At 35.0% G+C, this 26,907-nt stretch overlaps 1 protein-coding gene across 1 annotated transcript; it reads left to right on the forward strand.

Moving 5' to 3' along the window:
- On the forward strand, positions 1 to 26,078 carry LOC135127666 (protein Jumonji). Its single transcript, XM_064054196.1, has 8 exons — positions 1 to 362; positions 414 to 1,352; positions 9,495 to 12,666; positions 12,721 to 12,919; positions 18,981 to 19,219; positions 19,271 to 19,802; positions 25,308 to 25,669; positions 25,717 to 26,078. The coding sequence occupies exons 1-8, from the start codon at positions 283 to 285 to the stop codon at positions 25,936 to 25,938; spliced, it is 5,745 nt and encodes a 1,914-aa protein (XP_063910266.1). The 5' UTR covers positions 1 to 282; the 3' UTR covers positions 25,939 to 26,078.
- Positions 26,079 to 26,907: the final 829 nt, after the last annotated feature.

Here is a 26,907-nt window from a genome sequence, read left to right on the forward strand (position 1 = left end):
GCCGCCAGTGCAGCCACCGTTATTTTTGCAGTGGTAAACAACAGTTTTTCGCGAAAACTAACCCACTGTTTTTCTCCAAAGACTGAAAATGGGAAGAACATAACCACCATGTAGTTTCGTTGCATCCTCTCCACCCAACTCGTGCAGTTTCTGTGAACTTTCATAACCGTGATAAAAAATGAAAAGTTAGGTTATGTTGCTTGAATGTGATTCTTCGAAGAACTAGTCTATGCCGCAATTTCTAGAAGCCGGGCTTCGCATTTCACTCTTTCTTACAATAAAATGGTAATAAATCGGGGCGAAATGAAAAGAAAACGTCGAGACGAATGTCCGTCTCCATTGTTGGACGAAAGCCCCAAAAGGTAAGTTGTCGTTTTTCCCCCCATAAAATAAACATTGCGTTTCGATTTAAGGACCAAAGTTCACGCACAGCGCAAATTCGCGCAGGGCTCCAACGTAAACAGCCCTGTTATAACCCCAGTCAAAGAAATCGAAAAACAAGAAATTGATATCATGCCGGAACCAGTGGAACTTCTCCCCATCAAGCGACCAAACACTGAAGATTTCTTGACGTTTTTGTGTTTCCGCGGCACCCCAATTCTACCCCCCAGTCTAAATTTTTTCAACACGGCGTCGATAGTCGACACGAACGGCCAAGTCCACGAAATCAAAAGCGAGTCGCCGAAGAACGGCCCCATTGACACCTCCGCGATCGCCAAGTCGGGCTCGGGGTCCTCGGAGCGCCCCTTCATAGCTTTCGGAGTCCGGAAACGCGCCGACCCTATTGTGATCAGTCGACAAATGGACAAAAAGCGCAGACATGCGTTAGCCCTCCAAGCGTTACGCCGCAAGTACCAAGAGCAACGAATGGCGAAAATTCGGGCCGTCACCATCAGCAAATTGTCGGAAAAAGTCACCAGTAAAACCCTAGTGAGGTCCAACTCGATCACCAAAACTGAAACCATCACGAAAAAGACGGCGCTTGCCAAAGCTAAGACTGTGGAGGTTGTTAGAGACGATAAAATGACGACGCGATCGGTCAAGGCGGGGTTGAGGCCCCAGATTAAGCAGAAGATGTGTCTGAGGAGCTTTAGAGGGAGGTTTGTGCAGAAGGAGCTGCAGTTCAGGAACGTGAAGAAGCGGCCGCCGCCGCCGGTGAAGAAGTTGAAGGCGGCGGGATTGGCGGGGACTAGTGTGAAGAAGGTGGAGGAAAAGAAGAGCGATGGGTCGGATTATTCTTCGGATGACGAGAAGCCGCTGAAGACGTCTGAGGTGCGGCGGCTGCCAAAGGTGGTGGTGCCCAAGATTGCGAAGAAGTCGGCGCCGGGGCCCAAAAAGCCCATGGAAATAAAGTGAGTTGTGTGAGAGAAATAGTAAAAAAAATATTTATTTATTTTTGGAATTATAATTTTTGGCACTTTTATAGCTTTTTTCGTCGCATTTTCTTTACCTTATTTGTTGTTTGTTGTTTCTATGAAGCATCAGAAAAATTCAAATTTTATAATTTATTTAAGAAACTGGATTTGTTTAATTGTGCTTGTCAGAGGAAGGGAAGTTCTGTCCAAATAACTTTGGACTAATTTTTCTTTTTGGAAGAGATTAGGAAAAACCAAAAACACTTTTTCTACCGCGTACGTTTTTTGGTTTTCTAATAGAGCTATTAAAGCACGCAAATGACGTCACAGCAGTTCGTTAATAGCGGGAAGGCGTTCTTTAATAGAATTTAGTAATTTAGATGGGTAAAATTGGTAGCCATGACGAGAAATGTCAGGTGAATGTCAGTGGCTAATGTCAAATTAAAATTTCCCGTATTTCCGGAGGCGTAAGGACTTCACTAACTTCACAAGACATTTTAACCAAATTTAACTTACAAAAACTCGAATTGATTTGAATTAGTTGTTGTGAAAATTCGAACCTCAAATATTTCGTGGTTAGTGTCAGACCAACCCATCACCAACAACGGCAAAATTCCCCAGATTTCAGTTTTGGAATTTTCCAGTTTTTCTATTTTTAAATGTTTCGATTTTTCACTTCCACTATTCCTAATGTTTCGGTTTTTCGATTTCCAATTTGTCGGTATTTCGTTTTTTGATTTTATTGATTTGATCAGTTTTTCGAATTTCCAAATGTTTCGGTTTTTCGATTTCCAATTTGTCGATATTTCGTTTTTTGATTTTTCAATTTTTTGATATATCAGTATTTCGAATTTTCAGTTTTGGGGTTTTTTAGATTTTTCGGTTCTTCAATTTCTTCATCTTTTTATTTTTCGATTTTTCTTTTTTCCGACATTTCAGTTTTTATAATTTTTCAATATGTATTTGAGTTTTTGGCGTTTCTAAATTTTCGATTTTTCCACTTCTCGACTTTTCAATATTTTGATTTTCACATTTCTCCTTTTTGCGATGTTTCGGGTTCTCGATTTTTCGATTTTCAGATTTTCAATTCTCCAATTTTTTATTTTTCAATTCATAGATTTTTCGATTTTCGACTTTTTGATTTCTCAATTTTTCTTGGATTTTTCAATTATTCTTCGATTTATTGATTGATCAATTTTACGACGTTTGAATTTTGGGATTTTCAGATTACTTAAATTTCAGATTTTTCGATTTCTCTTTTTTTTTTTTTGATTTTTCAAATTTTAATTTTTCGATTTTGGGCTATTTCTATTTCTCTATTTTTCAATTTTTTGGCTTTTCGATTATTCCATTTTCCAGTTTTTTTGATGTTTCCATTTTTCGATTTCCCAATTTTTGGTTTTTTCGATTTTTAAATTTTTGATTTTTCTATTTCTCGATTTATAGTTTTTTTAATTTTTCGAATTTTCCATTTATCGACATTTGCTTTTCTCGATTTCGATGTTTCCCGATTTCTTGGTTTTTCAATTTTTCGGCTTTTCGATTTTTCAAATTTTTAATTTTCACAATTTAGATTTTTCCATTTTCTATTTTAGAGTTTCGAATTTTCGATTATCTGATTTCTCTTTTTTTTTTCGATTTTTCAGATTTTAGATTTTTAAATTGTTTTACTTTTCGATTTCTAAAAATTCAATTTTTGGCGTTTCCAAATTTTCGATTTTTTGGTCAATTGATTTTTCGATTTTTCAGATTTTCAATTCTTCGATTCTTATTTTCATTTTTAGTTTTTTCAATTTTTTTATTTTTCCACTTCAATTTTTCAAGTTTTCAATATTTTAATTTTAGATTTTTCGGTTTGTCGATTTCCCGACTTTCCGTTTTCTCGATTTCGATGTCTCCCGATTTCTTGGTTTTTCAATTTTTGGGCTTTTCGATTTTAAAATTTTTGATTTGTCGAGTTTCGACATTTCGTTTTTTCTATATTTCGATTCTTGGATTTTTCGAATATGTATTTAATTTCTTCGTTTTTCGAATTTTCGATTTTTCAGTTTTTACATCCCTCAATTTTTCAATTCAATTCTTCAGTTTTTTTATATATCAGTTTTACGAATTTTGAGTTTTAGGATTTTTCACTTTTTCGGTTGTTCAATTTTTTGATTTCTTAAATTTTAGATTTTTCAGTTTTTCGATTTTTCTTTTTTTCCAACATTTTAGTTTTATAATTTTTCAATATTTCAATTTTTGGCGTTTCTAAATTTTCGATTTTTGATTATTCAACCTTTCGATTTTTCCACTTTTCGACTTTTCGATGTTTCGGTTTCTCAATTTTTCAATTTTTCTTAGACTCTCCAATTTTTCGATATTTAAATTTTGCGATTTTCAGAATTTTTAAATTTTAGGTTTTTAGATTTTACGATTTTCTAGTTTTTTTAAATTTCAATTTTTTCATTTTTGAAATTATCCTTTTCTCGCCTTCTCGATTTTTCAATGTTTGCAGTTTTTCGAATTTTCGATTTTTAAATTTTTGACTTTTTGATTTCGATATTTCATCTTTTCTATATTTCGATTTTACAAAATCCGGATCTTCGAATTTTTTGTTAGTTTTTTGGTTTCCCAGTTTGATTCATCCTAATTTCGATTTTTCAATTTTCCAATTCTTCGAGTTTTCAAAGTTTCGATATTTCAAATTTGTGGTTTTTCGAATTTTGTATTTTTCAATTAAAAAATAAATTTCAGTTTTTCGGTTTTTCAAATTTTAATTTTTCGGTTTTGAGATATTTCAATTTCTCTATTTTTGAATTTTTCGATTTCCCAATCGGTTCTTCATTTTTTTTTCAATTTTTAAATTTTGGAGTAATCGATTTCTCGATTTATAGTTTTTTGATTTTTCAGTTTTTCGTTTTTTTTTTTTAATTTCACATTTTTAGGTTTTTCAATTTTTCTAATTTTCCATTTTTCCATTTCTCAAGTTTTCGTTATTTTAATTTTAGATTTTTCGATTTGTCGATTTCTCGACTTTTCATTTTCTCGATTTCGGTGTTTCCCTATTTCTTTGTTTTTTGATTTTTCAAATTTTTTATTTTCGAAATTTCGGTTTGTTCCATTTTCAATTTTAGAATTTTTGATTTTACGACTTTCGACGTTTCATTTTTTCTATATTTTGATTCTCTTCTCTCTCTCGATTTCGATTTTTAGATTTTCGATTTCTCAAACTTCCAATTTCATTCTTCAGTTTTTAGATTTTTCAATATTTCAATTTTTGGCTTTTCTAAATTTTAGATTTTTCGATTAATCGATTTTTTAATTATTCCATTTTTCTATTTTTCGATATTTTGATTTTTCCACTTCTCGATTCTTCGATGCTTCGTTTTCTCGATTTTTCGATTTTCAGATTATTAATTCCCCAATTTTTTAATTTTCTAATTTTTAGATTTTTCAATTTTCGATTTTTCAATGTTTCGATATTTGAATTTTGGGTTTTTCAGATTTCTCAAATTTTTGATTTTTGGATTTCTCGTTTTTTCTTTGATTTTTCAGTTTTTCGATTTTTCAAATCTTAATTTCTCGATTTTGAGATATTTCAATTTCTAGTTTTTCGATTTTTCAGATTTTTAATTTTCGAAATTTCAATTTTTATCTTTTGATTCTTGGATTTTTCGATTTTTAGATTTTCAAATTTTTGATTTTTTGAATTTTCAGTTTTAGAATTTTTTAGTTTTAGGTTGTTGACTTTTTCTTCGATTTTTCGAATCGTCAATTTTTTCATTTCTTAAATTTTAGATTTTTTGGTTCTTCAGTTTCTCGATTTTTTTTATTTTTCGATTTCGCCCTCTTCCGATATTTCGGTTTTATAATTTTTCAATATTTCAGTTTTTGGCGTTTCTAAATTTTGGATTTTTCGATTAATCGATTTTTTTGATTATTTGATTTTTCCACTTCTCGACTTTTCGATATTTTGGTTTTCCCATTTCAAGTTTTTACGATGTTTCGGTTTCTCGATTGTCAAATTTTCAATTTTCCAATTTTTTGTTTTTCCAATTTTTAGGTTTTTCCATTTTTCAATTTTTCTTCGATTCTTCAGTTTCTCTTCGATTCTTCAATTTTTATTCTTCGTTATTTGAATTTTGGGATTTTCAGATTTCTAAAGTTTTAAATTTTTCGAAAATCGAAAAATCCAAGAATCAAAATATAGAAAAAACGAAATGTCGAAAGTCGAAAAATCAAAAATTCTAAAATTGAAAATGGAAAAATCGAAATTTCGAAAATCAAAAATTTAAAAAATCGAAAAACCGGAAAATGGAAAAACCAAGAAATAGATGAAAATATTGAAAACTTGAGAAATCGAAAGATGGAAAATTCGAAAAATTGAAAAAGCTGAAAATGTGAAATTAAAAAAAGACGAAAAACTGAAAAATCAAAAAACTAGAAATCGGGAAATCGGATAATCTAAAATTTACAAATTGAAAAAAACGAAGAATTGGAAAGTTCAAACCTAGAGAAATTGAAATTTCCCCAAATCGAGAAATTAAAAATTGAAAAATCGAAAAACCGAAAAATAAAAAAACGAGAAATCGAAAAATTGATAATTCGAAAATAAATTGAAGAGTCCAAGAAAAATTGAAAAACCGAAACATCGAAAAATCGATTAATGGAAAAATCGAAAATTTAGAGACGCCAAACACTGAAATATTGAAAAATTATAAAACTGAAATGTTGGAAAAAAAGAGAAATCAAAAATAAAATAATAAAAAAATTGAAGATTCGAAAAATTTATCAGTCGATTAATGGAAAAATTGAACAATCGAAGAAAAATTGAACAACCGAAAAACTAAAAAATCCCAAAACTCAAAATTTGAAAAAATTGAAAAATCGTAAAATCGAAAATTTTGAAAAGCCAAAAATTAAAATATTGAAAAATCAAAAAAATGAAGAATGGAATTTGAGAAATTAATAGTCTAAAAACTGAAAAATCGGAAATTTGATAAAACGAAAATTCGAAAAACGTAGAAATCAAATACATATTCGAAAAATCCAAGAATCGAAACATAGGGAAAAAAAACTCAAAAACGTTAAAATCGAAAAGCCCAAAAATTGAAAAACCAAGAAATCGGGAGACATCGAAATCGAGGAAACGACAAACCCAAAAATCAAAAATTAAAATATCGAAAATTTGAGAAATTGAAAAATAGAGAAATCGAAATATCCCAAAATCGAGAAATTTAAATTTGAAAAATCGAAAAACTGAAACATAAAAAAATGCTTCATTTTTTTCAATTTTTAAATTTTTGATTATTCGATTTCTCGGTTTCTGGTTTTTTGATTTTTCAGTTTTTCGTTTTTTTTTTAATTTCACATTTTTAGCTTTTCCGGTTTTCCGATTTTTCACATTTTTAATTTTCGAAATTTCGATTTTTCAATTTTAGATTTTTAGATTTTCGAATTTTTGACTTTTCGAATTTTTGATTTTTCAGTTTTTACATTCCTCGGTTTTTATACTTTTAAATTGTTTTACTTTTCGATTTCTCAAACTTCCAATTCCATTCTCCAGTTTTTAGATTTTTCGATTAATCGATTTTTTAATTATTCCATTTTTCTATTTTTCGATATTTTGATTTTCCCATGTCTCGATTTTTCGATTTTCAGATTTTTAATTCTCCAATTTTTTAATTTTCCAATTTTTAGATTATTCAATTTTCGATTTTTGAAAAATAGAAAAACTGAAACATAAAAAAATGCTTCATTTTTTTCAATTTTTAAATTTTTGATTATTCGATTTCTCGGTTTCTGGTTTTTTGATTTTTCAGTTTTTCGTTTTTTTTTTTTAATTTCACATTTTTAGCTTTTCCGGTTTTCCGATTTTTCACATTTTTAATTTTCGAAATTTCGATTTTTCAATTTTAGATTTTTAGATTTTCGAATTTTTGACTTTTCGAATTTTTGATTTTTCAGTTTTTACATTCCTCGGTTTTTATACTTTTAAATTGTTTTACTTTTCGATTTCTCAAACTTCCAATTCCATTCTCCAGTTTTTAGATTTTTCGATTAATCGATTTTTTAATTATTCCATTTTTCTATTTTTCGATATTTTGATTTTCCCATTTCTCGATTTTTCGATTTTCAGATTTTTAATTCTCCAATTTTTTAATTTTCCAATTTTTAGATTTTTCAATTTTCGATTTTTGAAAAATAGAGAAATCGAAATATCCCAAAATCGAGAAATTTAAATTTGAAAAATCGAAAAACTGAAACATAAAAAAATGCTTCATTTTTTTCAATTTTTAAATTTTTGATTATTCGATTTCTCGGTTTCTGGTTTTTTGATTTTTCAGTTTTTCGTTTTTTTTTTTTTTTTAATTTCACATTTTTAGCTTTTCCGGTTTTCCGATTTTTCACATTTTTAATTTTCGAAATTTCGATTTTTCAATTTTAGATTTTTAGATTTTCGAATTTTTGACTTTTCGAATTTTTGATTTTTCAGTTTTTACATTCCTCGGTTTTTATACTTTTAAATTGTTTTACTTTTCGATTTCTCAAACTTCCAATTCCATTCTCCAGTTTTTAGATTTTTCGATTAATCGATTTTTTAATTATTCCATTTTTCTATTTTTCGATATTTTGATTTTCCCATTTCTCGATTTTTCGATTTTCAGATTTTTAATTCTCCAATTTTTTAATTTTCCAATTTTTAGATTATTCAATTTTCGATTTTTGAAAAATAGAAAAACTGAAACATAAAAAAATGCTTCATTTTTTTCAATTTTTAAATTTTTGATTATTCGATTTCTCGGTTTCTGGTTTTTTGATTTTTCAGTTTTTCGTTTTTTTTTTTTTAATTTCACATTTTTAGCTTTTCCGGTTTTCCGATTTTTCACATTTTTAATTTTCGAAATTTCGATTTTTCAATTTTAGATTTTTAGATTTTCGAATTTTTGACTTTTCGAATTTTTGATTTTTCAGTTTTTACATTCCTCGGTTTTTATACTTTTAAATTGTTTTACTTTTCGATTTCTCAAACTTCCAATTCCATTCTCCAGTTTTTAGATTTTTCGATTAATCGATTTTTTAATTATTCCATTTTTCTATTTTTCGATATTTTGATTTTCCCATTTCTCGATTTTTCGATTTTCAGATTTTTAATTCTCCAATTTTTTAATTTTCCAATTTTTAGATTATTCAATTTTCGATTTTTGAAAAATAGAAAAACTGAAACATAAAAAAATGCTTCATTTTTTTCAATTTTTAAATTTTTGATTATTCGATTTCTCGGTTTCTGGTTTTTTGATTTTTCAGTTTTTCGGTTTTTTTTTTAATTTCACATTTTTAGCTTTTCCGGTTTTCCGATTTTTCACATTTTTAATTTTCGAAATTTCGATTTTTCAATTTTAGATTTTTAGATTTTCGAATTTTTGACTTTTCGAATTTTTGATTTTTCAGTTTTTACATTCCTCGGTTTTTATACTTTTAAATTGTTTTACTTTTCGATTTCTCAAACTTCCAATTCCATTCTCCAGTATTTAGATTTTTCGATTAATCGATTTTTTAATTATTCCATTTTTCTATTTTTCGATATTTTAATTTTCCCATTTCTCGATTTTTCGATTTTCAGATTTTTAATTCTCCAATTTTTTAATTTCCCAATTTTTAGATTTTTCAATTTTCGATTTTTCTATTTTTCGATATTTGAATTTTGGATTTTCAGATTTCTTAAATTTTAGATTTTTGGATTTCTCTTTTTTTTATTTTTAAGTTTTTCGATTTTTCAAATTTTAATTTCTCGATTGTGAAATATTTCTCTATTTTTCAATTTTCCCGTTTTCCCAATTTCCATGCTTCAGCTTTTTCGATATTTTAATTTTAGATCGGTTCGTCGATTCTTCGATTTGTCAATTTTTAAATTTTCGAATTTTCCGTTTTCCGAATTCTCGTTTTTTCGAATATTCGATTCATCAGATTTTCAAATTTTCGATACTAGAATCGTCAATTTATTTCTTTTTTAACTTCTTGATTTTCCGAATTAGCGATTTTTCAGTTTTCACATTTCTCAGTTTTTAGACTTTTAAATTGTTTTACTTTCCAATTTATTAAAATTTTTATTCCAATTTTTCTCTCGTCATTTTTACGAAAACAAAAAATTTTCAGTTTCAGAATCACCCGCTCGAACAAATTCCTCTCCACCAAAATCGTCTCCCGACGACAACAAATCAAACAACGCATGCTGCTAACAACCCCAAAAACCATCATAAAACCCCGAACCCTGCGATCCCAGACGGCCCAAAAGGCCCGAATTTTGCCCGACACAAAACCAAAAATTTTGCCCAAAAGCAAAAAAGAACCAGAACCTCCGGCAAAAGAAACAAAAAAGCGAGAACCAACCCCGCCCGTCAAAAAGGTCACCCGGAGCACCGACAGCCCGAAACCCGAACCCAAAGAAAGCGCGAAAAAGGACGAACCCAACGGCAAAAAAGAACCGAAAACCGCCGACAACCCGAAAAAAATCGTCAACAAGCCCGTCGACGCCTTAAAAAAGGCGGCTTCGCCGCCCCCCATTAAAACCAAACCGGAGAAACCGCCAGTCCCGAAAAAGGAGCCAGAACCCGTGAAAAAAGCGAAAGTCGTGGTGAAACAAACCCCGGAAAGTGTGAAAGTCGAAACGAAGAAAGAGGTTTTGGCGAAGAAAAAACCGACGGTGATTTTGCGGAAAGCCGTCCCCAAGCCGGCGGAAAAGAAAGAAACGGTGAAGAAGGTAGAAGACGTGGATAAAAAAGCCGAAGTGGTGAAAGTTGAGAAGGAGAGCGTGGAATTGCGGACCTCGCAGCGACCCACTCGCAAAACTAAAGAAGCTGCGGCTATTTACATGGAGATTTTGAGTCACAAACTAGTCAATGAGGGTAAAGCGGACGACGATAACGTGTCGATTGATAGTTTCCCGGAGCTACCGAACGTGAAGAAAACGGAACAAAGAGAGAACGAACTGAAGGCGAAAGCAAAAACTGCGAAGACGTCGGAGAGCGAAAGTGGAGAGACGAAGAAACCCACTAAGCCACCAAAGGAAAAAGATAAAGAAAAGGAGAGTGACGCGGTAGAAAGTAAGGTTCTGCGATCAAGCGACAAGAAAAAAGTGCCCCAGAAAGCGGAGGAGAAAAAGACTGCGAAGATCGAAAACCCGAAGAAAGAGACAGTGGAAGAGGAAAAGGACGTGAAGAAGAGTGTCAAAGAGGAATTGTGTGAAAGAAAGACGCGCTCGGCCAACGTTGACAAAAACCCAGACAAAGTACCATCCCCTGTGGAAAAAATCAAAGAAGTGGAACTCAAAGTGCACATCAACGCCATCGACGTGGAAACAGAAAGCAAGAAACTCAAGGTGGAAAAAACGGAATGCAAAGAACCGCCAGCCAAAAAGAAGTGTCCCGAAACCAACGATTCCGAGGTCCCCTCTGACTTAAAAAAAAAGAAGTCGAACGACAAAGATAAAGATAAAGTCGAAGTGGAAAGTACGAAAAGGGTGACGAGGAACTCTTCACAGAACATCCGACATACGGAAAGCGACGATTCGGACGAGTCCTTCCACGCCGATATTCGAATACCGAGGAAAAAACAACTAACGAGAAGTAAAGTCAAATGTGAGAGCGAAAACGAAGACTCGCAGAAGTCCAAAACCTCGGTGAGAACGAACGCGAAAACTTACAAAGAATATAGTTCGAGTGAGTCGGATCAGTCGACCACTTCTGATGTTAACGTGAAACCGGTGAAGCCTTCGAAGAACAAGAAATTTACGAAAACGAGGGGGCAGCAGAAGGACGATCAAGGGTTTAGTGATTCGGATGAAGAACCTCTGTCGAAACTCACTCTAAACAAAAACCCGTTGAAAGAAACGAAAGAGAAAGAAGCACCTAAGGAAGTATCGTCAAACGAAAAAAAGAAACTTGACCCTGACACAAAAGACAAAGAAAAACCGCCTAAACACGAAGAGAAAGAAGTCTTCGTTAAGCCGAAGCGCGAATGTGCGAAACGACCTCAGAACTATTTACCGATGTTCTCGTCTTCCGACGAAGACGAGAGCTACTTTCACGGTTTCCAACTCAAGTCGGACCCTAAACCCAGAAACGCGAAAACCGAGAGTTGTTCCCACCTCCCGACCACGTCAGACTTGTCGTGTAAAGACATAGGCCGACGATTTGGCAAAGGCAAAGTAAATATGTCAACAGAGCAAATCGAAAAGTGGCTCAAAGACTCCGCCATGGCTGGTAATAGCGTAAAGAACGAAAACGACGCGATGCTCAAATTCGGGGAGAAGATACCAACCGAAACGTCGCACAGTGTTGCCGGTTCGATCGACACCGAGAAACTCAAAACCTTACTAATTACGACTGCAGACAAACCCGAGACTAAAGAAACCAAAAAAGAGGCACTAAAAGTCGAGAAGGACAAAGACAGCGATAAACAAATCCCCCTGAAGATGCCAACCCCACCGACTGACCGAAAGTTGATCTTTCGCCACAAAGACAAAAGTGGCGCGATTAACGTGAACGCGTTCTCTGCGAGCAACGAGAATAGCGTCTATGCGTTCGGCGAAGAAACTGAAGATGTGATGAAGACGCCATTCAGGAGACCGGTGCGGAGGCCTTCGAGTACGGCTACTTCGAAATCGGAAGATGAGAAGTTCGAAGAAGTCGCTAAACCTGCGCAGTTTAGAAAGCCGCCACTCATGAAACAAGACTCGAATAAGTCGAAAGAGTCCGAAAGCGAAGAGAAGCCACAAAGCAGCAACGAAGAAACCACGTTCTATCCACCCCAACCGGCTCCCAAACTCGTCGTTAGTCAAAAAATCGACAAAAAACCTCTACCACCGGCAAGCAAGTGCAAACAACGCCTCGATGTCTCTGACGACCCGAAATACAAAGTCCCTAGCTCCCCTAGCGCTAGCTCTTCATCCAGCGCCAAATTATACAAGCGACAAACCTCTAAATTCAGAGCCACGGAAGTCCTACCTGTCAAGCTTCCGGATTTCCCGCTAGGTGGCTGCGGGCAGCTAGTGGAAGCCCCGACGTTCCACCCGAACGAGAAAGAATTCCAGGACCCGATAGAGTACATAGAGAAGATCCGACCCAAAGCCGAGCAGTTCGGGATTTGTCGCATAATCCCGCCGAGTACTTTCAAGCCCGAGTGTAAAGTCACCGACGACATGAGGTTTACGGCTTACAACCAGTACGTTCACAAGATGCTGCACCGTTGGGGGCCCAATTTCAAGGAGTTGATGGCCATCAAGAAGTACCTGTCGACGCAGAATATCAGTTTGACGCACCCGCCGTGGGTTAGTATAATTGAAAAAATTTTGGTTGCGATAGGTGAGGAAAGTTGTTTGTAGATCGGAGGGATGGAGATCGATTTGCCGCGGTTGTACCAGACGGTGCAGTCGTTGGGCGGGCTCAAGGAGGTTATTGAGAAGAAGAAGTGGCCGAAGGTGTCCGACGCGATGAAGATACCGAAGTCGGCGCAGGATAGGGTGACGAAGTTGGATGATATTTATTGTAAATATTTGCTGCCGTATGACACACTGTCGCCAGGTACTTGTTTACTTACTGACTTAAGTAGCTTCTAGAATGCGAAATAGTAGGACCTTGGTTTGTTTTTGTTAGCGATTTTATTAAATAGAGATTCTGCGATATATTCTCGGATTCTATGAATTTTTTTCGGGTCGCCTCCAAATTCTCTCGGATCTGGGTTTCTTATTGAATATTATCTATTCTTTCGAATTCTGTTGGATTCTCTAGAATTATTTTCAGATTCTTTCGGATTCACTACCATTGTTTTGGATTCTTCCGGATTTTCCCTGATCCTCTGGAATTCTTTTAGGTCCTTTCGAATTCTTTCGTATTTTTCAGATACATTTAGATTCACTCGAATTTTTCTCGAATTCTATCGTATTCTTTCGGATGCTTCTGGACTCCCTAGAATTCTCTAACTTTTTTGTATTCTTTTGCATTCTTTCGAATTCTCCTGTGTTTTCTCAGATCTTCTCAGAATTTGATCGGGTTCTCTCGAATTCTCTTGGATTCTCTCAGATTTTTTTCATATTTTCTCGGATTTTTCGTATCCTTTACAATTTTCCCAAATTCTCTTTGATCTTCTCAGAATTTGATCGGATTCTTTCAGATCTTTTGGGATTCTGAGAGAATTCGGAAGAATCCGAAAAAAATTTCAAATTCTCTCCAATTCACTTTGATTCTTTCAGATTTTTCCGCCTTCTCGCGAAGTTTTTCATATTCTCGGATCTTTCTAGCATTTGCTCGAATTCTCTCCGATTTCCTCATAATTAGATCAGATTCTTGCTGTATTCTTTCGAATTTTTCGTATTCTCTCATGTTTTCGGATTCTTCCGGAGTTTCTCAGATCCTCTCAGATTTTTTCGTGTTCTATCAATTTTTTTCGGATTCTTTCGGGTTCTTTCCATATTTTTTTCGGATTCTTTCGTATTCTTTCGGATTCTTCCGGAGTCTCAGATCCTCTCAGATTTTTTCGTGTTCTCTCCAGATTCGCTCAAATTGTTTTAAAATTCCCTCAGATTCACTTGGATTCTTTCGCATCCTCTCCGATTTTTTCGGATTCTCTTGTATCCTTTAGGAGTCTTCCAGAGTTTCTCGGAATTTCATCGATTTTCGCAGATTTTTCTCATATTGTCTTGGATTTTTCGTATCTTTTCGGATTGACCATGTTCTGTCGGATCTTCTCAGAATTTGGTCGGATTCTCTCAGCTTCTTTCAGATCCTTTTCACAGTGTTTTGGATTTCTCTCTGAACTTGGATGTTTTCGGACTCTTTTGGATTCTTTTTGATCTCCTCTGATCTTTTTTCATTATCTGGTAGATACCAGAGAATCTGAGAGAATCCGGAAGAATCCGAAAAAATTTTCGAATTCTCTTTGATTCTTTCAGATATTTTCGCATTATTTCGATTTTTTTTTTTTCTCGGATCTGTCCAGAACTTGCTTGGACTCTCTCACGGAACTCCTCCGAATTAGATCGGATTCACTCTTATTTTTTCGGATTCTTTCCGTATTTTCGGATTTCGGATTTTTCGTATTCTGTCATGTTTTAGAATTTTTTTGAATTCTTCCGGATCTTCCCACAATTCGCTCGGATTCTCTCCGATTTCCTCAGAATTACATCGGATTCACTCGTATTTTTTCGGATGTCGAAATTCTTCGTATTCTCTAGGGATTCTTCCGGAGTCTCTCGAATTCTCCCAGTCTCTCGGAAATTTCCGGAGTCTCTCAGATCCTCTCAGATTTTTTCGTGTTCTTTCAGATTCTTTCGAATCGTCCCAGAATTTGCTCAGATTCTCTCTGATCCTCTCAGAATTTGATCGAATTCTCTCGTATTCTTTCGAGTTCTTTTCGGATCTCGGATTTTTTCTTCTTTTCTGGGATTGTTTCTCTCAAAATTTTTCGTAATCTCTCGAATTCATTCGGATTCTATCAAATTTTGTCGCATTTCTCATGTTCTCGGATTTTCTCGCATTTTTTCGAGTTCTGTCAGTTTCTTTCGAAGTCTGTCGGATTATCTCAGATTTTTCGTATTCTCTCGAATTTTTTCTCGCTCTCACATATTTTTTCGGAGACTTTCGGATTCTCTCGGATCTTCCCAGAATTTCCTTGAATTCTACGCGATTCTCACAAAATTTGATCGGAATCTCCCGTATTCTTTCGAATCTCCTCAGAATTTAGTTGGATTCTCTCGTACTTTTCCCCCCAAATTATTTTAAAATTCTCTCAGATTCGCTCGGATTCTCGTGGATTCTCTCAGATTTTTTCGCATTTTTCGTATCCTGTCGGACCTTCACAGAATTTGGTCGGATTCTCCCGGGTTCTTTCAAATCCTTTTCGAATTTCTTTCGTATTCTCTCTAATCTTAAATCTTTTCCGATTCTCTTGTACTCTTTTTAATTCTTGTGAAATTTCCCGCATTCCTTCAGATTCACTTGGATCTTTTTTTAATTTTCTAGTATATTTTCCGATTCTTCCGGATTCTCCCAGATTCCCTCGAATTCTCTTGGATTCTCTCAGATTTTTTCGCATTCTCTCGAATTTCTCTTGGATCTCCTCAAAATTTGCTTGGATCTGCCCGTTCCTGATGGAATTTGATCCAAATCTCTCGAATTCCTTCAATCTCGGATTTCTTTTATTCTGTCATAAGTTTTCGGACTCTCGCAGTTTTTAGTGTTCTCTCGGATTATTTCGAAATTTCTTGGATTCTTCCAAATTCTCTAGAATCTTTCCAGAATTTGCTCGGGTTTTCATATTCTGTCGTCTTTTTCGATTATTTGGTATTCTTCCTGATTTTTTTCCTGGTTCTCTCTTATTCTCTCGGAATTTGGTCGGATTCTCGTATTCTTTCAGATCTTCAGGATTCTCTAGAATTCTCTCAAATTTTTTCGTATTCTCTAGGTTTTTTTTTTATTCTAGTGAATTCTCTAAGAGTCTCCCGGATTCTTTCGAATTCTCCCGTATTCTCTCGGGTCTTCTCAAAATTTCGTCGGATTCTCTGGTGTTATTTCGGGTCCATTTCGGATTCTTTTCGTACTGCCTTGGAGCTCAGATTTTTTCAGAATCACTCGTATTCTCTCGGATTCTTTCGGAATTTTGTGCAATAAATTATATATATCTCTTGGATTCGTCCGGATTCTTCTTGTATTCTTGTGTATTCTTTACATATTTTTTCTGATCTCGGCTTTTTTTGTGTTCTCTAGAATTTTTTTGGGTTCTCTCGGATTTTCTCAGATTTTTTTGGGTTCTTGGATTATTTCTGAATCTCTCGAATTCTTCCGGATTTTCGTATTTTTTCGGGTTCTTTTCGTATTTTTTCTGCTTTCAGATTTTTTTGGATTCCCTCTTATTTTTTCGGAATCGTTTCGTATTCTTTCGGGTCTCGGATTTTTTCGTATTCCTTCGGATTCTCCTGTATTCTCTCGGATCTCCTTAAAATTTTATTGGATTCTCTTCGTACTTCGCAGATTCTTCCGAATTCTTTTCGTTTTCTCAAATTATTTTAGAATTCTCTCAGATTCTTTTCGGATTCTTCCAGATTTTCTTGGATTCTGTCAGATTTTTTCGTATTGTCCCAAATTTTTTGTACCCTTTCGGGTTATTCCGTATTCTATCGGATCTTCTCAAAATTTCTCTGTTTCTTCGAAATTTTTTCATATTCTCTCTGATCTTTTCCAATTCTCTTGTATACTTTTGGATTCTTGCGGAATCCCCCGAATTCTTTCGGATTTATTTGTTTTTTTTTTTGTTTTCTACTATATTTTCGTATTCTTCCGGATTCTCTAAAATTTTTTCGCATTCTAGAATTTTTTCGTGTTCACTCAGATTGTTTCGGAATCTCTCGAATTCTTCCGGATTCTATCGGATCTTCTCAGAATTTGATCGGATTCTCCCGGATTCTTTCAGATCCTTTTCGAAATTTTTTCATATTCTCTATGATCTTCGATCTTTTCCGATTCTCTTGTATTCTTGCGGAAACCCCCGAATTCTTTCGGATTCACTTGAATTTTTTTTAGTTTCTAGTACATTTTCGTATTCTTCCGAATTCTCTCAGATTCTCTAGAATTCTCTTGGATTCTCTCAAATTTTTTCGCATTCTCTCGAATTTTTTCATGTTCTCTCAGATTGTTTCACAATCTCTCGGATCTCCGATTTTTTCGTATTCTCTCATGTTTTCTTCTTTCGGAGTCTCAGATTCTTTCGAATTCCCTCGGATCTTCTCAGAATTTGCTTGGATTCTGCCCGATTCTCATGGAAATTGATCGGAATCTGTCGTATTCTTTCGGATCTCGGATTTTTTATATTCTCTCATAATTTTTCAGTTTCTCTCACATTTCTTGATGTTCTCTCGTATTCCCTGATAAGTTTTCGGATTCTCACATTTTTTTTGTGTTCTTTGGAATTCGTTCGGAATTTCTCGGATTCTTCCGGATTCTCTCCTATCCTCTCAGAATTTGATTGGATTCCCTCGGATTTTTTCGTCTTCTCTCGGATTATTTCTGAATCTCTCGAATTCTTCCGGATTCTTTCGTATTTTTTCGGGTTCTTTTCGTATTTTTTCGGATCTCGAATGTTTTCGTGTTCTATCATTTGTCTCGGATTCTCTTCGATTTTTTCGTCTTCTCCCCAATTCTTTCCGAGTCTCAGGGGTCAATTCCAAGTTGGTGGCGCAAGTCAGTGGTGCAGCGCAACTTTATAATGCTAATTTGGGTATCAAATGCTGGTTGCTAGGGGTGACGGAATAAACAAGCGCAATTTTTCGAGATAAATTGCGCCAACTTGCACTGCCTACTAGAGGTGCCGCAACTCCATGGTGCAAATTTCAATGGAAAATTTCAATTTATCTCGAAAAATTGCGCTTGTTTATTCCGTCACCCCTAGCAACCAGCATTTGATACCCAAATTAGCATTATAAAGTTGCGCTGCACCACTGACTTGCGCCACCAACTTGGAATTGGCCCCTTAGATTTTTTCGTATTCTCTCGGATTTTGGCGTGTTCTTACGGATTCTTTCAGAGTCCTTCGGATTCTCTCGGATCTTCCCAGAATTTGCTCGGATTCTGTCCGATTCTCACAGAATTTAATCGGAATCTCTCGTATTCTATCCGACCTCGGATTTTTTTCGTATTCTCTCGCATTCTTTCGGATTCCCTCGGATTTTCTCAGAATTTGCACCTATCCTCCCAGAATTTGATCGGTTCTCGTATTTTTTCAGATCTAGAATTTTTTCGTGTTGTCTAGGATTCTTTCGGAATTTCTCGGATTCTCTCCGAATTTCATCGGATTTTTTCGAATTCTTTCGGGTTCTTTTCATATTTTTTTGGATCTCGGTTTTTTTCATATTTCGAATTGTTTCGTATTCTCCAAATCTTTTTGGATTCTCCTCGAATTTTTTCGTATTCTCTCGGATTTTTTCGGCTTCTTTCGGATTAGCTCGGATTTTCTCAGAATTTGCGCCTATCTTGTCAAAATTTAATCGGTTCTGTCGGGTTCATTTCGTTTTTTGTCGGATCTCGAATTTGTTATTATTATCTCAGAAGTTTTCGAATTCTGTCGCATTTTTTCGTGTTCTCTAGGATACTTTCGGAATTTCTCGGATTCTCCGAACTTGATCGGATTTTTTCGTATTCTTTCGGGTTCTTTTCATATTTTTTTGGATCTCGATTTTTTCCGTATTGTCTTATATGTTTACAGATTCTATCGGATTTTTCCTCTTCTCGGAGTCCTTCGGAGTCTCTCTTATTCTCTCCCTTTTTTTCGTGTTCTCTCGGATTCTTTCGGATCTTCCGAAAATTTACTCATATCCTCTCAAAATTTGATCGGATCCTCTCGTATTTTTTTGGATCCTTTTTGTATTATTCTGTCATATGTTTTCGGATTACCTCGGATTTGTATTAAAAATAGACGTCTGTGCAATCTCAAAAAAATAAGGAGACTATAAATAAAAAACTTCTTATTTCATTTTTAGAAATTCTGCCAACAGCGTAGCGTTATTATTCAATTGATCTATTTATCCCCACCAAAAAATTGATGACGTCGTCACAAAATTTTTATTTGACTTATTGTAAATGTTGTCGATTTCAGCCGAAAGGGAAAAACTCTTCGACGAAGTCGAAACCGATTGGGCAAAACGCGAATCTAAATCCCTGCTCAAAGCTCAACAAAACGTCGACGAAAACAGCACGGAAATGGAGTCGGAGTCGGACGACGAAGCCGAAGAGTGCATAGTGAAGGGTCGGAGCATGGCGTTGAACGCCTTTTATAGAATAGCTCGAAACACGATGAGCATGTGGTTCAAAAACCCCGAACCGTTGGCCGAGGAGGTAAAACTTCAAATTACTACAAACACATAACACTAAACACCCGTCCTTCAGGTGGAACTGGAGTTCTGGAAGCACGTCACCCTCAAACAAAACCACATATGCGTCCACTCCGGGTCCATAGACTCCGGCAACTGGGGCTACGGCTTCGCCGTGAGCAAAAACAGCCCTTTCGCCCGCCACTCCTGGAACCTCAAGGTCTTAACCAACAACAGCGGCTCGGTCCTGCGGGCTATGGGTCCCGTCATGGGCGTAACCGTCCCCACGTTGCACGTGGGGATGGTGTTCAGTTCGTGCTGCTGGTACCGGGACCCGCACAGCCTACCATGGATCGAGTACCTGCACACCGGGGGGAACAAGATCTGGTACGGCGTCCCTAATTCCACGGGGACGGCCTTCCACGCGGCTCTTAAGTCGCTGGTGCCCAATTATTGCCGAAATAAGAGTCTCTGGCTACCGTCGGACACGGTCATGGTGCCACCGAACCTGCTCATAGACAACGGGGTGTCGCTGTGCAGGATAGTGCAAGAGCCGGGGCAGTTCATCGTGGTTTTTCCGAAAGTATTCACCTCGAGCTTAAGTACAGGTACGTACGATAGAGTGTTCAATGCAGATGCTGGTCCCATCTGTTATTCAGATAGATTGGGGCGTGCAACAAATACGACGCTTAAGTTAAGGTGCCTTGGCAGTCAGATCAGAAATGCACTCGAGTGTTACTAATTTGTACTATGGATACTGCAACCCTCTATACTTTATGCTTTTACCTGCATCTTTTCGCTTGCGGATTACGGATTATGTTCAGTGGGAGGGTTTGTAAGTAGATTTGAGATAAGACTTCTCAGAAATTTGTCTGTGCCGAATTTCGCACACCAAATTACTGCAATTCTTTGATTTTCAATAAATATACTTATACATACTCAAATCGGGCTAAAGGAATCTATTGAAACACACATTAACATTTTATTTAAAAATTAGGCAAATTAAAAAAATATACATATTTAGACTATATACAATTTTACTTCGCACACTTTTTTTATAAATCCGAGGATTTAATTGCTCGCAGCGGCAAATTTCTTCTTTTTCGCGAGTCTAAAATTTCAGGAAGCAGTGCTGACATATAAAATCGTTGTAACGGCACCGCCATAAAATTTTGCCAAAAAGTATCATTTCTTTTTATTATTTGCCAGTGCACATCTTTATTCGTATATATTACAAAATAGCATATATTTCGTCCAGTTATGTGCAACTGACCTTGTACTTGGAAATAATACCTGTGATTTGTTTTTAATTTTATTTTGTTAAATTTATCAATTGTGCAGTAAGAAATAATTTTTTTGCTAACAGCCTGTTTTACACTGTAGTCGCGGGCTGAATAAGGGCATTTCACTTCCATTATTCCGTCGTTCCCAATAATTTCATCTGGTGAAGAAGCCAAAAATCTTTCATTTTGATCTATAAATAAACCGCAGGGTTCAACTTTTAGAGAGCATTTTTTCTCAAACGCAGCAATAGCTTTTTCTTCGTTAATAATTCCATGTAAAATCGGAGCAGTATTTGAAGGTCTGGCATACAAAATGTTTTTCACTAAATTGGCAGTAGAAGTTGTAGGTCTCATTTTGCACACTTGTCCAAAGTAGCTTGCAGTCAGACGAACTGATCTTTCCTTCATCCATAACGGATTTAGTCGTTGTCCTCGTGTATTTTCCTCTACAAAGTCTAAATCGCTTTTGTCCAGTCCTTCCAAAAATCCTTGCTTCAATAATTCCAATTCCTCGGTACTTTTGTCTTCAAATGTCTCGTAAGCATTACTTCCGTAATCATTATCCTCAGAGTGGAATGTTTTATTTTTGGTTCTTGGCCTTCTCGGAATTGTAACGATTTTTTTGTCACAATGACTTGACGTATATTTTCCAAGTTTTCCAGACTTATTGAAATATCTCTCAACAGATGAAATAAATGATTTTTTATTAAACTCTAGTGCAGCTGCATAACACCGGGTTTCATAGCTTCCTGAAAGTGAAAAATTTATGCGCTTTCCTCCAACAAATTTATTAACTATGCTGTTAAAATTTTCGGCTAAATTGTTGTCAACATCGTGAAGTAAACTACTTGCATTATTGGCAACACGAGCAAGAGCTTTATTAAATTCCTCAAAAACTCCACATTTTCTAAATTGTTCGTATAAATCGACTTCTCCTGGTTTTTGGCCGTTGCAGAAGTATTTATCTTTACAACCGTCATGATGTCCCATGACATGTTTTGGGCCATTTATTATGTCACTCCTTAAATTTTCAATTTGTGTATATGATGGTCCATTTTCATTTTTTCTATACCGAAGCGCAGAAACAATGGCAGTACGTAGTCGTAGTATACTACTTTGCAAAAAAAGACGAAGTTTCATGTCAATCTTTGCAGACTTAAATAGTTCACGCAGCTTGTTACAGTAATTTCTTAGGATATGGTTCCTGCATTCGATTTTTTCAATAAAAAAATGTGGTCCATATGGTTTACTATCACGAGTCTTTTTGTAAACACTGCTGTCCCCGTCGCCAATAATTCTACCATATTTTATTCCATGTGTTGCAAGGGAACATTGGAATCCTTCTAAAATGATTTCTGACTCCATAGATGTTGCTGTACCAGACCAATTCTTAAAACATCGATGGTTTGGAGCTGATGGACGTGGCTTGGTTCTGTCACATGTAAAACAGTATTTATTTTTTACGCCGACATATACAATTTTTTTCGTACGAGCCCCTATAATACAAGCAACTCCAGACAGAGCGTTGTAATTTGACTTGTATGATCTTTTGCACCAAGCACCATCTACAATTACTGTAATAATAGGAAGTCCGTCGTCATCAGCGTCTCCAGCTTCGACAGCTAATTTTGCTTCTTCTTTTCCAGCTTCTAAAAAATTTTGTTCCGCTACTATTCTCGTAACATCCTGAATTTTCTCTTCAAATTTCTTATATGTGTGATGTGACATTTTCGGAAAATTCATGGCCCCAAATAAATCACACAATTGTGAAAAACCTATTCCAGAGGCATATGCACCTACTATAACACTCTTATTTATGTCTATTTCTTTGTCACTTTCATCATTGGTAGTGAAGTTACTAGTGAAATTGCACACACGACATTTGGTAAAAAACGTGCTTGCTAGACCTTGACGTTTTTCTCCAACAATTTCGATGTCGTAGAAGTCGCAACCAAAACCGACATGTTTCAGCGATTGTAGAGATTTCCACAAATGTTGTATATCCACCATTCGTCGCCCTTCAATTTTTATGTTTTCTTTTGGAAAAGAAATATCTTTCTCCACTTCCAATGCCGGAAATTCCTCATTACTTTCCTGAGCTAGTTCATTTTCCAAATATTCATCTTGATTGGTGATTTCGGCTGCTCTATAAAAAAACACCAAATATTAATTTGTAACAATTTACAAATAAATGTTTTTTTTGTGACGGTTTATTGAATTATTGCAGCTTTCTGCTGGTGCAGTAAAACTAAGCGCTTGAGCAGTTAAACTAACTTTAAAGTAATAGAAATGAATAATAACAGAAGCTATAATCTCTGTAAGAAGCTTTCCAGGTACTAAGGGTTGCGCCTATTGTTCATTGTTATTAGGACAAACTAATCCTCATGATAGGTCTGTTTACTAATAATACGTTTATCCGAACTACCTGCAGTTCAGTACCTGGTGATATATACTTCTTACTTTAAATTAAAAGAACCGTAATTAGAAATGATTTATATTGAACATTAAAGATATCAATGTATTGATATCAATATCAATATCAGTGTAGAACTACATTTTTTCATTAACAGATCTATGATCAAGTAAATCTAAATCATTTAAGTAGGCCGGTTTATACAAAGCGAACTAATAAATATCGTCGATTAATTTAACCGAGGATTAAAATGTAGAATGTGAACCCGTAATTGGCTAAAACATGCACGTTGCCTAGCAACGGATCTTTATTAAAAGTTAATCGCGAATTAACTTTAATTCGCTTTCTATAAACCGAGTCTTAACAACTATTAATTTATTATAAGTATAAAAAGAGCTTACCTCCTTCTAGCATGGACATGTTTCATCATCTGTTTTCTGCTTTTTCTTCTGACACCAACAGTTTTTGATTTTTTACTGTGTACACCCATTATTTTTAAAATGAAACACTCTCTTTACTTGGCAAGTAAGAAATGAAAACCATTTTGCAATGAGGTTATTTATATACGATGTATCCGTATACTATCCTCAAACGTATTTGGCGTTTATGACTTCACACCAATTTGACTCCCATTATAATTCAATAGGCCGTCACAACCGGATGTCTTAAACCCGCTCACTGATACCTACCTGAAAAGACCTTTTCTGGTAAAAGCACAGGGCAGGACTGAGTTTTGCATTTACCGACAACTGCGCCTTTCGAGTTTTTTATTTTAAGTAAAAACAAAGTAACTTTGTACTCAATCATTTTTTATTACAGCACAACTATTTACTTATTAACTACTACTGCTTATTTATTGATCGAAATAGTCACTGTCATCATCACTCGACTCTTCTAAATTAATAATTAACGGTGTTATCAACCGTGCCCTGTACTGGTCTTCTTCTTTTGTGGAATGTCGTACACAATTGGCCCACATTTCGGCAGTTATTTTGGAAGCTTCTTCCCTAATTATGTCAATTGTTGCACTACTAAATTTTGGTGCCGTATTATTCCTTCTTATATTATTTTTCATTTGCGACCAGATTAGTTCGATGGGGTTAAATATACAATGGTACGGCGGAAGTCTAATCACCCTAAATCCACGATCTCGCGCCATAGCATCTATTTTATATTTTTTCTCAAATTTTCGAGTGTGTAACACTTCTAATAATTGTGTCAAATTCGCTCCGAAGCCAGGTAGGTACAAGCATTAAGGATTATATTGTTTGAGAAGTATTTCTTGGAAGTGGTTAACGACTTAAATCCGGTCCCTTATTATTTTCGGAAATTCCGTTATTTAAGTGTATTAAAAGTATGTTTGAGACGTTATCCTGTTACTTTTCAACTTGAGTTTGCTTTGAAAGCATTTAAAACAGTACACGTATGTCAATATGTCGAAGATAACTCAAATTAATTTATAGATTAAATCTTTTCCTGAATTTATTCTTCAAGAAGGCACTGTGTTTTGTAGCTTCTGCTACAAACCGCATTTCTACTTACAAATGTATGTTTTTGGGATCACCGGCAAAATTTTTTGCTACAATATTTCGAAAAGTATTTAAAAATAAATTGTTACAAAAATACTAATTAAATGGCCTGTTATTATTTTTTTTTATTTATTTGTCACTATTTAATGTAAGACAATAATTTTTAAAAATTTTAACAAACAAAATTACTCTGTGTCCGGTCCTTCGCGTCTCGACCGTCCCTGGCACGTGGCATGGTTTACATTTACTAAGTTTTATGAAGGGTCGGCTGTAAAGTACTTTAAACGTCAAAGCCATAAACGCCAAATATCTTTGAGGATAGTATACCTGCCGGTCTTATCAGCTCAATAAGCTACCCCTGCTAATCCGTTCTTGGAAGTCCCGTGTCGGAGTAGCAACTTGTCTCCGTCTTTGTGAGAATGGTTAAAATTGTATTTATGGTTGCATAATTTACTTTTTTTAATTTATAATTTACACAAAAAATTGATGAATTGAACGGAAACGAAAATAATAGCGGGCTAGTGTAAAATATATTCTATTTAATGGTTTTTTGAAATTTTTAAAACAGTCAACATTAGCGATAATATTTCGTTTTAAGTTTTAAACGTTTTTTTCATTTTTTTAAATAACGAAAACTGTTTTTTCAAAAATATAAGAATAGCGGGGTAGTGGGTAAAAAACTGTATCGGAAACAGTTGCCATATTTTTTTCATCTATTAAAATAACAAAGTAAAAACGTTTGGAAATTTGTGGCTTTGGCGGTCTTGATGCCAAGGCACCTTAAGTCGGCGACGTAAATTTGAACACATTTTGGAGCGTCGTTTGAAATTTGACAATGTAGAGTGTTCGACGCAGATGCTGGTCCAGAGTGACATTGTCGTTTTGCAGGTTACGTCGTGTCCGAGAGCGTGTACTTCGCGCCTCCTTATTGGTTGAAAACCGGCCGGACCGTGTTCGACGAGTTGAGGAACAGCTGCGAACCATCGATGTTCTCTTTCGACAGGCTTTTGTTGAGTATAGTCAATGATGCTAGGTCAAACGTGGAAGTGTTAAGGCAAATCATACCTGCTGTGCAAGAACTCTGTGATAAAGAAAAGGCGGCGAGAGATAAAATTAAGAGTTTGGGAGTGAGTGCGACGGAGAAGTTGCCCCTGCCGGAAACGCCGCAAGTCAGAAAGAAAAAGAAGCTGCATAGTGACGACGGGGAGTACGAGTGTGAAGTTTGTAACGCGAATCTGTTTGTGTCGATGGTGAGTGCTCATCTATAAAAGTGTAAAATGTTTAATATTTTTCATAGGTGAGTGAATCTCAAGACGATGTGGTGTATTGTTTGGACCATGCGGCTGAACAAATAGAGAAGAAGAAAATACAAAGCAAACACTGCAAACTGATGTATACTTATGATGACGCGGATTTGGATGGGTTGGTGGAGAGGATTAGGGCGGCGATTACGAATAAAATGCAGAAGAAAATACCTAACAAATTTGCAGGGATGCCAACTCTTCTGGCTAAACAATAAAAAAAAACAGAAAGAAAAGTGTGCAAAGTTTATTTTACAGTAGGTGTATTTTTCTAGGTTAATATTTATTTTAAATTTACACATTTTATAAGTGTGACTTTTATTACTATTTTATTTTATCAATACAGGTTTTATTTACACTATGTTTTTTTACACAAATACATAGACGTTAAATTCTGCGTCTGAAAATAATTGTTAGTGTTAAGAATTACTTTCAGGCAGATAACACAGATAGATGGTAACTTATACTGAATGTGAGAAGTGTTATTCACGTTATGACCGAATTAGCTATTTTCTGTTAACTAAAGTATATATCACAAAAATAGTTTTGTATCGAATTCTATATTTTCTATAAGAGTGTTAAAATTCGACGAGAAATTTAACAAATCAACGATTAAGTTCTGAAATAAACACAAATTCTATGAACGTAGTTTTTATAAAAGTAGGAACCGCGAACTGCGTTCAAGTTGGTTAGGGGAGGAATGTAAAAATGCCCACAGAAATAAATAAAATAAGATCGACGGCGACTATGACAAACAAAGGTTTATACGTCACGATTAATAATAAAAGCAAGATGTAAACGAGTATTTTATTGCATTCGTTACTAACGCTTTTCAATTATCAAACGCCCAAACAGTTGTTGTTTGTATAGCACACTCATTCGTTAAATCTTGCGCGAAATATTAAAATAAATCCTGCAATGGTGAAACAGCCTGTACAAAAAATGTCTTCTAAAATACGATTTCAGGGCAATTGAAATTCACTGACTAAAAATATTTCTCGTGTAATTAGTAAAAAATTCAGATAATTAACCCAAATCAAATGAAAAGTTTTTTCCAAGACTTTTCACTAATAATAATAAATTTTCTTCCATTTTTCTCTATTCAGAAAAATATTTTTCATTGTTTTATTTACACATTTTGCTTAATACAGTATGGTCCCAGATTGGGTTCACAAGAGGAAACAAAC

The sequence above is a fragment of the Zophobas morio genome, unplaced genomic scaffold (genome assembly GCF_036711695.1).
Source record: "Zophobas morio isolate AGI-343-1 ecotype UQ-CSIRO unplaced genomic scaffold, CSIRO_AGI_Zmor_V1 ptg000012l, whole genome shotgun sequence".
Lineage (NCBI taxonomy): Eukaryota > Metazoa > Arthropoda > Insecta > Coleoptera > Tenebrionidae > Zophobas > Zophobas morio.

Bases quoted from the DNA above. Each gene is read 5' to 3' on its own strand.
- LOC135127666 (XM_064054196.1), top strand. From the start codon at position 283: ATGGTAATAAATCGGGGCGAAATGAAAAGAAAACGTCGAGACGAATGT. The intron at 1,353-9,494 runs GTGAGTTGTGTG...AAAAATTTTCAG, and splicing joins AAAAAGCCCATGGAAATAAA to TTTCAGAATCACCCGCTCGA. The intron at 12,920-18,980 runs GTACTTGTTTAC...TGTCGATTTCAG, and splicing joins GTATGACACACTGTCGCCAG to CCGAAAGGGAAAAACTCTTC.